At 31.9% G+C, this 11407-nt stretch overlaps 2 protein-coding genes across 4 annotated transcripts in view; one reads left to right on the top strand and one right to left on the bottom strand.

Annotated features, from left to right (window-relative positions):
* Positions 1-2130, top strand: part of LOC106465484 (nuclear distribution protein nudE homolog 1-like) — a 32321-nt gene extending 30191 nt beyond the window's left edge. For all 3 annotated transcript variants that reach the window (XM_013925713.2, XM_022393396.1, XM_022393395.1), the window contains 2 exons: positions 490-584; positions 1409-2130. In XM_013925713.2, coding sequence (XP_013781167.1) covers positions 490-584; positions 1409-1481 — 168 coding nt within the window. In that variant the 3' untranslated portion in view covers positions 1482-2130. The remainder of the gene's footprint in view (positions 1-489; positions 585-1408) is intronic.
* Positions 2131-4641: 2511 nt separating this feature from the next.
* The window catches only part of LOC106465483, a 21987-nt gene continuing 15221 nt past the window's right edge, over positions 4642-11407 (bottom strand). The window contains exons 7-8 of the mRNA XM_013925712.2: positions 7279-7331; positions 4642-5085 (exon numbers count right to left, since the gene is read on the bottom strand). Of these exons, the coding sequence (XP_013781166.1) occupies positions 4963-5085; positions 7279-7331 (176 nt within the window). The 3' untranslated portion in view covers positions 4642-4962. The remainder of the gene's footprint in view (positions 5086-7278; positions 7332-11407) is intronic.

Here is an 11407-nt window from a genome sequence, read left to right as displayed (position 1 = left end):
TTTGCTTTTTATTGTATGATACATGCGCATGACCTGGTAATGTGCAAGATTATTATTTTCACCTGTCAAATAAGATGTTTTTTTTTTCTTTTTTTGAACATTTTCTTTCTGAACTCGTGTGAAGGTTTTTTTTCAAAGAAATATTTGAAAAGGGCAGAGTGAGAAACACCTTAATCTTTGCCTAAAGATAATTGTACTGTTTGTAATGATATAATCAGAAAGAATTCCATAAAGTGTTCTGGGAATTCTTTAAAAATTTTTCTTTTATTTATTATATGTTTTTTTTTAGTAATAGAGGCAAAGAGTAAAAAATGATAGAATTTAAGAAGAAAATAAAGATTTGAATGTTTTCTGTTTTGTTTTTGATATTTTGAATTACTACTTGTGGTTAAAAGTGCAGATCTTGTTAATAATAGTTTCACAAGTTTATAGTCTTTAAGAAAATGAATATTTATTTCTGGGGGGGAATTACGTCTCTCTCACTTCTAGGCCCTGGAGTTAAAGTTGGCATCTTGTCGTACTCTGGTCAGAGAACCACTACCAATACTTGACAACGAGGGCCGTTTTAGCCCTATTTCTCCATCGTAAGTACAGTATTAAAATTTTAAAGTTTAGTTACATCATGAGGTTTGAAAGAGTGAAAAAAATTTTGCCTTTCAAAGTTGCATTTCTGTATCAAATTTTATCCATGAAGGTCTAGGAAATGTTTTTGAAAATAACAATTTTATAGGGTATTGAGCCACGATGGCCCAAAGTTCGGTTATTTGTTCATAGTTAATTTTCACTTATATTATAATAATGCTATGTAGTGCATGAGTCTTGTTAGTTTCAAATTATGGAAGATTAGTTATTTAAGAATTTCTGACCAAGCTTACCGATATTGAAGTTTAAAAATTAAGTGAAAAATTTAACTATAAATGAATAACATATCATACGTATATGACAAATGACAACAAAAAGATGTGTATTTTTTCACATGGGGCACATAAACTTAAAATATAAAGATGGTCTAGTTTATTTGTGAAACTAAGAATAAACTTTTGAAAATGATTTTAAATGTACAAAATTTGAGAAAAAATTAAACCATTCTTTCTGAGATGTTTCAGTTGGGCTTAGTATTTTTTTATAAAATAACTTTTTGTAATTTTGGATAAATAATAAGGTCTTACTGTGAGATACAGTTTTAGTTTTAAAATCATTTTTGAATTTCACTCATCATTTAATGATACCTTATTTAATACAAATTTCTCAGAAGATTACATTAAGAGCAAGATGTATGTACGCTGTAAATATTTTTGCACACGAGAATACACCGTAAAATTGCCTTTTATTTATTGTCAGAGAAATTACTGTATAATATCAATTAATTGATTAGTCATCTCTTTTTTTTTCTTTTCTTTTTTTAAAGGAAGGTGCAACAGTTAACCAGAGGGTCATCCTTGTCAAGTCATTCGGACTGCATCCATCTTATAGCATCATAATTGTAATGCCAACATCATTAAACTTGTTTTAGCACAGTATGTACATGTGGCTGTGGTAAGCTTTGTTCTATCCACTCACAACAGGTGTAGCTTAAATTCCAAACTCTCAGAGTACATTTATTCTTTGTCATTGCTAGATTACCTGCAAAGCTGTGTACAGAACTAATATTAACTGTACTTATTCCTATAGCTACTGTTCAGTGTGTTGCACATTTTTTGAAATGTAATTTATGAAGATGAAGTAAACTGCTGATCTTGATTCTCCTTTTCTGGAAATGATATTAGTTGATCAAGTAAATGTTTGTGACAGGTACATATCTTTGTTTGATTACTTATCAGTATGCAAAAAGTGAAGTAGTAATCTTGTGTATTGTTAAAAAATTCTTTCTGACAAAGCAACAATTTAATATATAAGGAGACAAATCTGGGTTAATAGTTTTATTTGCTTCTTGCAAGCGGTAACCAATTTTTTAATGATCTCTCCAGGAGGAAATCCTGTTTGAAAGTTTTGTGTTACAAATGATAAACATAAAAACCAGCTCCAGGTTCTTAGCTGTAATCGCATGCTGAGTGAGTTTCAGCTTTACTGTTAATTCCACCTTGAGTAAGAATTTCTGAAGTGTGCAGAACTGCCCTTTGCAAAAAATTCGAAAATGATCAGTATAAACTAAACAAAAAATTAAAAATACAATATCTTCAGTTTATTTATGCATCAAATTCTGTGTGTGAAATAATGACACTTTATTTGTGGTGTAGTTTGCTTATGAAATTTTAGAAAAAATTTACTCACAAATCAACTATTCAATATGAAACTGATTTACAATTATGGACAACCAAATTAATCATTTTTAGTGATTTTGTCAAAGTAAATTATAATAAAATATATTTTGAATTTAAGGATTCGATTTTAGCTTTAATTTGGGTAGGTTTGTTTTTAATGGTAAAAAAAACTACTTAATTTAAGACTATTTTAGGTTATACAGATCTGAGCTAATGATAGACTAAATTATATGTGTTTTAAACAGTAAAGGTCACTTGAAGTTTAAAAAGAACTTGTTTAAGTATTTGTTGTGATTTTTTTGTTAACAGTGCCATTCATTCAAAATTTCTGTTTACAAAATACCTCTCAAATTTGCATTGTTGTGACTCCGACTCGCGTGTTGAATTTGTTTAAATATTTCCATTATATTAGTAGACCAATCTAAATGAAAAGGGTTTAATGAAAGAAAAAAAAGGTGATTAGTAAATTAGTTTATTATATGTATTACTCTAAACAACAAGTTATCTCAAGTGTAACGAAACAGAAGAATGTAGACATGTAGATGGGATTGGATCTTATCTCTCAGCTTGAAAAATTAACTAATTCCATGTTTGATAGATTCAGATTCATTAATAAGTGGTTGTTGTTGTATATGTAATACAGTTTAATGAAATATAAAACATATTCGATAGTTAAATGATAGATCTAAATATATCTCGGATTAAGTGTAAAATAAAATAAATAAATTTCCCTTATTTGAAATATCAGTTTTCTGTTAACTAATTTTATAAAATCTTTATATATTTATGAATAATTAAAACTCAAGTTGTATTACCACAAGTTTATGACTTGAATATCTAATTTAACTGTTAGAAAATAACCAACTTTTCTGGTTAGGCTTACAAAACTATGTATGCATATACAGTTTTGTTTTTCCATTGGCTCCTAAAAACAATAAATATTTGAATAACTTGGGTTAGATACTTCAGATACTGCACACAAAAATATAATCAATTATTTTGATACAATATTTGAGACACTTACCTCAGTTGTGCTACGTAATAAAAGTTTTAATTGATTTTAATTACCATCTAGGTAAACTACCTTAAATTTTCTGAACTTTCTAGTCAATATGAATATTTAAAAAATCCAATGACTAGTTAAGTATTAAACAGCACCATATTTTCACACATAAACACTTGTGTTTGTAAAAAACCATTGAACTAATAATACACATGGGTGATGTTAGAATTTCCGAGAGCAAGATAAGAATAATATGATGAGGTTTATAAGTGATAAACATGCAGAAAAAAGGGGGACAAGTTTCTGTAATAAGGAATGTAAACACAATACTACAGATTACTTGACAAACATACAAGAAGAGAACAGAGTATTACTGAAGTTAATATATCTTACCTTACAAACATACAGAAAATGAACAAACTTGTGATAAGGCACTTAACCCTAGAATAGAAGCATGTTTTTAATTTGTATGGGGTCATAATGACCCACACACACACTGGCATTCTAGGGCTAAATGGTGAAGATACAAAAGAAATTTAATGTAACAAGTCACTTGAACAGTAATTGAGGAGATGGCAAGTTTTTTTTTTTGTGTGATACAATAACTGAGTGAACATAAAGACAAAAAATAGGGTAAAAATACTGAAATTACAAACTAAGAGGACAGAATTAATGGGGTTGAATGATGAGGATGCATGACTTTTTTAATATATTTTTCAATATACCATTGAAGATTAGAAGACTGCTTCATGGATAATTGGATAGCTCTGGTTGTTGATGACACCTACGATAAGCACATGCACTTGGCAAACTTATTCTTAAGTTAAGCAGTTTTCCTATTGAGTAAATTATTCACTTAATGGTAAATTAATTAAACCAAACAAGGGAAACTTTTAAAAATATAATTGGTTGACTTAACTTTGTATTGTGCACTATGTATTTGCACATTGTTCTTGCTAGCAGCATAGTTTATAAAGCTGATACAACCAAAGAACTCGAGTAGTCGCAATCATCAACTATTCGATGACGAGGAACGCACTTTGATACTAATAATGGTTGGAGACGGCTTGAATGGGTAATGAAGAAAAACTTGTCATCATCAGGTACAAAACCTTGTCGAAACGTTGTACATTTGCTGTTATGTTAAACTTATATTAAAGTTTTTCTTCATTACCCATTCAAGCCGTCTCCAACCATTATTAATCATCAACTATGTTTTGCAACATTCTTAAGCTTGTACTTTTAAGAATTACTATGGCAATTGTTTTTTTTTTCCTTGACATTTTTCTACTTGTGATTTGTATACCACAACTAGCTTAAAAAGTGGTGTAAGTATTTGTTGAGTGAAGACTCCAAATGTTTCACGGTTGTTTAATTTTCTAAAAAATACACATTACATGAGTTAAATACACTTTAAAGAACAGCATATTATAGTGAACATTGCAATAAGAAGAAAAACTTAAAAAAGAAAGTCTTTGTTAAAAAAACAAATGATAATTTTAAGTGTATTCCAAAAACAAAACTGTTAGAAATGATCAATGTACTTTATAGCCCTCAGCATTATAGGTAGACACGATGGAGTACCAAACATTGAATGTGTTCAGACATGGCCCAGCTCCAAGGTTCATTTATAATAAATATCCTGAAAGGGTTCTCTCACCATTAGAAAGTTGGGTCTTTCCATCCGTTAATGTTTTTTCAGCTTGCAGATGCTGATATAGACAACTTGAACTTGATCTGCTCAATTAGTTGATCAACTCTTTCGGACTTGCCACCAAACTTATCAACATCGGGTCCTAACATCTGCATGAGAGTAGGAACCTGTGGTAGAGAAATTATAAGAAGTAATGCTGTTCAGTAATACATAAAAACCATTTCAACTTGTTTGTTATATAGATAAATCCAGTCACATATCATTTATGAATTATATTGTATAATGTGTGGGTGCATTTATGTTGGGTTGACTGTTGGAAGAAGAGGACAATTCAAGCATCGTTCAGGATCCACCAAGTGAATGAGACAATACAAGCTAAACAAAACTACACTTTCTGATTATACAGTTAACAAAGCTTATTTTTTCATCACATTACTCACATTGAGGACATGGGTTCATTTTAAGTGTGATGGTCAAATATCATTATTTGGTCCAACAACTGTTGACTAGCTGCCTTGTCTTTAGTCTTATCACTTCAGAATTAGGAATGGCTGGTTCACATAAATTTTTTCATTACACAGAGGGTTAAGTATGTTATATGATGATAAATTTAATTATGTAAATCAGTAAATTATGTGACAACCATAGGTGATATATATATTTACGTATATATATATATATATATATATATATACATAATTGGCGATGGAACTAAATTTACCTCAACTACATTTTGACATTGTTTGGCATTTCATAAATAGAATGATCGATTTTGAGAAGATTGTGTGACAATGCTCTCTGATGTGAAGTATTCAAATATTTAGATTATAAAGATGTGTTCAAATTGGGGATTTAGAATCTCCAAGACAGGAATATCCCTTGTACTTAATGACAGTAGTAGAAAACAAAGAAATATGGATCAACTTGGGAGGATAGGACTATCCAAAAGGAGACTTACAATAAGTCATACCCCAGTAGAAGTGAGTAAAGTGTAGAGTCTTTTTACAAGTGAGAATCCAAGACACAAAGATCACTGGCAAAGGTTGTCTGCATGACCGGGGCAACTTAATCAAGAAGGATCTCCATCCGGAAAAGCAACAAAAGTTACATCCATGAACATGTCACTCAACCATCCTTTATCTAAAGCAGCTGGAGAATGAAACTGGCATTCATGTTATTCCATATAAATACACGTAGATCAAGTTGCCTAACACAATGCGTATGGATATCATGGTGATCATACTATTGAAACGGATGCTGGAAAACCATCTTCTTCAGAACTAGATGAGTTGTGAAAAGGTGCATGGAGAAATGGTGAGCCTTACGATGAAGCTTTTTGCAATATATACTACACTGCAAGGTAATCGTGAATATTCATGGTTGTCAGGTAGAACATGACTGGATGTGGCAGTATGGAATACAAGGACGTGATGAGGCTCCAAATCGTTTTAATATAACAATCTCTGTATGATATTGAGTTTTTCGTTCTAGACTAAGGATAAACTTTCTAGTTGTATATTTTATGTCTACAAAATTGTTTGTGTTTACTAAGTTCTGGTTTGAAACATTCCAAATCTGGTTAAGGTCATGTTCAGGCTGTGGTGTTAGTTTTTGTAACTTAACCAGTCAAATAATTTATCTACTGTTTCATGAAATGGTTGCATCATGAACTACATGACCTTGCGGTTGTCAAATGGAGCTGAAATATTTCCGCATTCTGGTGCCCTTTTTCTGATTGGTCAATCGCAGAGGAAATATGTTTCGTGAATGTACTTTTGCTGATTTCGCGTCAGATTCATTCCAACTTTTCGAGAAAGAAGCACGTTTCATGGGTAAAAGCGCGAAGATTCATTATAAACATGGTCCGTTGTTTATCCCTACTCTTTCCTACCTGTCGATCAAGCACGTTTTATTTCAACTTCATGTTAATTTCAAGTTAAACTTGTTGTAATTTGTCTGTTTATTTTTTGTCTTGTCTTTTTCCACAACGCTATAGTTGCCGCAATGGCTATCAGTTATTTCTACGTTTTTGTTTGTTTTTTATTTCAAATAAAGGGTTTTATTTTGACGTCAGCACCCTAACCTGTCTCTTTCACCCGTCTTCTTGTTTTTGCGGAGATCGAGTGACTGTGAGCTGGGCTTATCCGTAAATTATGATAAAATTAACAGAGTTTACTTTTTCCTTTTTCTGTGTTAACAACAACAGTTTCTGGTTATGTACGTGTGTATTTTTTGATTCTCTAATGATTTTGTTGCACACAAACAGAATAAACATTCCCAAAATATAATTTATTACATAAGATCTCAATTATTTATTAAAATTTTTTATGGTAATCGTATTTTAAAAATTAAATACTTACTTCGTTAAAACTTATGTACATAAACTTCAGCAGCGACGTTAAACAGTAAAAAGCTGTAAAGAAAAAAGATTAAAACAATTTTTAAAAATCTCAAAATCTAACAAGACTATTTTATCTTAAAATAAGATAACTTTTTACTTAGGAATTAATCTTTTTTTTTTGTATAACTGTAACTTTAATCTCGTGAGCATTTAAAACTACCGCACATTATTCATTTTATGTTTATCACAAACCTAGACTATAATGCTTATTTCTTGTAAATCGGCTGCGTTCTAGCGTCCAATCTGGAATTATTTTATTATTTTCGGTATTCTGTTTACCACAGTTGTCAAATGCAAGTGTAACTTGTGAACAAGATTTTATTTAGCATTACATGTTTGACCAACTTGCTCACATTTTATACCTAGCAATCGAAGACTAGAAAAATGCACCAACTGACCAATTGAAATAGGCTTAGTCCTAGCTAAGGTTAAGCTAACATTGTCATTATATAAAAGACTGTTTGGATTATATATTAGTGATTATTTTGTGAGTGAATATTTTATTATTGTTACAATAAGAGTTAAAAGCAGACGATTGTAGGAAGTTTTGTTAATAATTCGTTGACGTCAATAGTATAGAAGGCGGACAGACGATTAAATGATAAAGATATAAATAGCGTAAGACGAGCGAGAAGCAGTAGACAGATAATAGCAAAATAGAATAGAGTTGGTGTGAAATTAACTACCGTAGAAGTTATAGGCCTAACGTTTAATACGTTAGAGTGAAACTAGCAGCAGAAAACAAGATACGAAGAATAATTTTATTCCGTCAAAGCGTGGTTCTAAAGTAAATGAATCAGCCTGAGTGCACTTTGACAAAAGGAACAGAGGATCTTCGCAAGAAAGAAGACCAAACGATTACGGTAACTCGCACCACAATTGTAAGTGAATCACAGAGAATACTAGTGCGATAGAAATAGAGAAGGTAGTTCGGCTTGTCAACTGAAATTCTAAAGTAACTGAATAGGCCTAAGTGGATATTTGACAAGAAGGAGAGAACTACATATACAGTATTTATGATATGTCCATAATATCTAGTGTTGAAGAATTTATTGTACATACGTTAACTTGTTATGAATATATATATATGTATTAATTTGAAAACAAGTGAAGTGCGCGCTGTTTATTAATCGTTGAATTTATCGCTATCAAGTCACAGACACCTACTGTAGAAGAATCCTAAGTCCAACAACAACATAGTATATATATTTATACTATTAAGAAATATAAGTTAAAGCCTTTTATTTGGCCAATTGGCGAAAAATCAGATTTTAAAATTCTGACAAACATGTTAGCAACATTTTTAGGTAATACTGTGTTGGGCAATTTACTATGATGTTAGTTCTTGTTTGTCGTGATTGGTATTTGGGTCACGTTTGACCCGGGAAGTTCAGGTTCCATTCGGACTTCTTCTTCCCTTCATGACAATGCTATTTCTTACACTCGGACCCTTTTCCATAGCAATACCCACGGATGTATTCCAAGCATTCTGTGCGTAGCAGATTCTTTTAGTCTGATCATAGCAATATCCATGGAGGTATTCCAAGCATTTTGTACATTGTGGATTTTCTTAGTCTGATTGTGCATACAGTCTTACACTCACAAACAGTTCCTTCACAAGTATATATAGACATTCTTTCAAGAATGTATTTACACACAAAATACTCTTTTTTTTTTAAATACAAAATCAAATAAATATCTATAGTTGTAAGTTATCTATCATTAGGGCCCCTCAGTAGCACAACAGTAAGCCTGCGGAGTTGTAACGCTAGAAACCGGGTTTCGGAATCCATAGTGAGCACAGTACAGATATCCCATTGCTTTGTGCTAACTACAAACAAAACTGGCAGTAGGTGGCCTCTTATTCAATCTAGTACACACATAATAACGAAGAAGTGCTCAGGACTATCATCATCATGTACGACATATCTAACAATGGAGGTTAGCAACTAATTTGTATGCTGGTTATTCCCCAAAATATTTTGCCGAAACGTTCAGAAGTTTGTTGCCAAAGCCGATACGTTTGCGTACGTGTGTAAAAATTATGAATTTGTAGTTTTAGGTAGCTGTTCACAGTTAATTTTGAATGGTTTATAGGTGCCTTTTGATGTGCGATGATGTTATATTTATCCATGCTGGACATGCATATTGTTTGACAGGTCGTATTTAGGTTTTATATATTCTGTGTGTATGTGCATCTATTTCTGCCAGTCAGACTCCTGATGTAGCTGACTCTTCTCCAAATTTTAGGTTTTATTGTCTGTACATGTTAAGTTTCGAATCATATATTACCTAAGAATTTAACCGATTTGGCTGCCTGGAGAAGAGTTTCGTCTCAATATAGTTTGTGAGATTGTTTGTTAGTTTTTATAGATTTAATCAATAAAACTACTTGTGTTTTAGTGATATTGATTCTACTATGCTGTTTATTGCATTAGTTGGCTACTGTACTTAGTACTGGTTGTAGGTAGGTTGCAGCTGTTGAGGGAGATGGGGAACTCTTCCATATAGCTACGTCGTCAGCAAACTGAGAAGTGAAGCAAAAATCTACATATATTAGTGGCTTATTACAAACGTACATTATGAATAAGATAGTACTCATTACCCCTCCTCGAGGAACACCTACCTCTGGACTAAAATACTCTGAGCAGGTTCCCTCAACATTAACTCGTACCTCTTTGTTCTCCAAAAAGTTTGATAACCAGTGAATAATACAACATGGAACACTAGACCGTAGTGTCATACACTGTCGAAAGCTTTCCCAATATCTAAAAAGCAGGCGATAGTGCATTCATTCTTATTAAAGCTATCTTCTATAGTTTCAGTTAATCTGACTAAGCGGGCTGTAATATGCCTGAATTTTTCAAAACTATTTAAAACTTCGGGTAATTTTGAGGTTCTTTCTGAGAACGTGGAAAGTCGGTCACTTTTTTATGCGTTCCAGAATTTTGCTTCAACAGCTAGTTAGACTTATTGGACAATGAATTTGAGGTTTATTCTTTTTCTCTCCTTCAGGAATATTTACTTGCTTGCAAAAGTTAGGTTTGTATCATTCAGTAACATTTGCTTGCTTCCAAGAGGTAGGTTTGTATCATTCAGTAACATTTGCTTGCTTCCAAGAGGCAGGTATGTATCCTTCAGGAACATGAGAATGTGGTCTTTAAGAATACAGCGAATATAATGTGGTTCGAATACCATTATTATACACAGTTTTATCTTTGAAAATCCCTAAGGGACTAAAAATCAGGTTTCGATACTCGTGGTAAGCAGAGTACAGATAGTCCATTGTATATCTTAACAACAATCTAAACCAAATAGTGGAAAAAAAGAACAATTTGTCGAGGTTTATAGGAGTATAATATATACTAATACATAGAAACATAAGTTTCTTTAAAAAACAAATCTTCTGAGAAAAACGTAAGACAGTCATTGCAAAATGAAAGTTTAGATACTATTGTAAGCTATTTTTTTCAACTTACACGTTTGTATTAATGTCAGTTAGAGGTAGTTTTGACGTTACATGATGAGTGCGTAATTGATTACACATCTGTAATTTCCTTGAAAGTTTTAGGAAATGATACGAGAATGGATAATGATTGATTAGTGAGTCTGTTACAGTGGTTAATTTGATCATTGAGTTAGTTTGTATGTTACTTAAGAGGGTATATTGCAATGAACTCCAGGTAAAAGTCTGCAAGAAGTAAAAAATACTCCCAAATAATGGCAGAAAAAGGAAAGTGCTATAGAGTAAAAAACATGGACGTGATATCTGAGACTATGATGAATCAGTCATTGATAATAAACTATATTCTGAACATCATAATATTACGTCTGCCCTAATAGAGATAAGGAGTGATTTTTTTAAAGAAACAAGTCCATGAGTCACCAGAATCATTGATGGGAAGCCTTGCAGTATATTCATCAACAATGGTTCTACAGCTACTATTTTCGTCAACAATTGTTCTACAGCTACTATTGATGATAAACAATGGCTCTACAGATACTGTTGTTGATCAACAATGGTTCTACGGCTACTATTGTTGATAAACAATGACTCTACAGATACTATTGTTCATCAACACAGGTTC

This window comes from Limulus polyphemus, unplaced genomic scaffold (assembly GCF_000517525.1).
Source record: "Limulus polyphemus unplaced genomic scaffold, Limulus_polyphemus-2.1.2 Scaffold1959, whole genome shotgun sequence".
NCBI lineage: Eukaryota > Metazoa > Arthropoda > Merostomata > Xiphosura > Limulidae > Limulus > Limulus polyphemus.
This window is presented reverse-complemented; position numbering and strand designations above follow the sequence as displayed.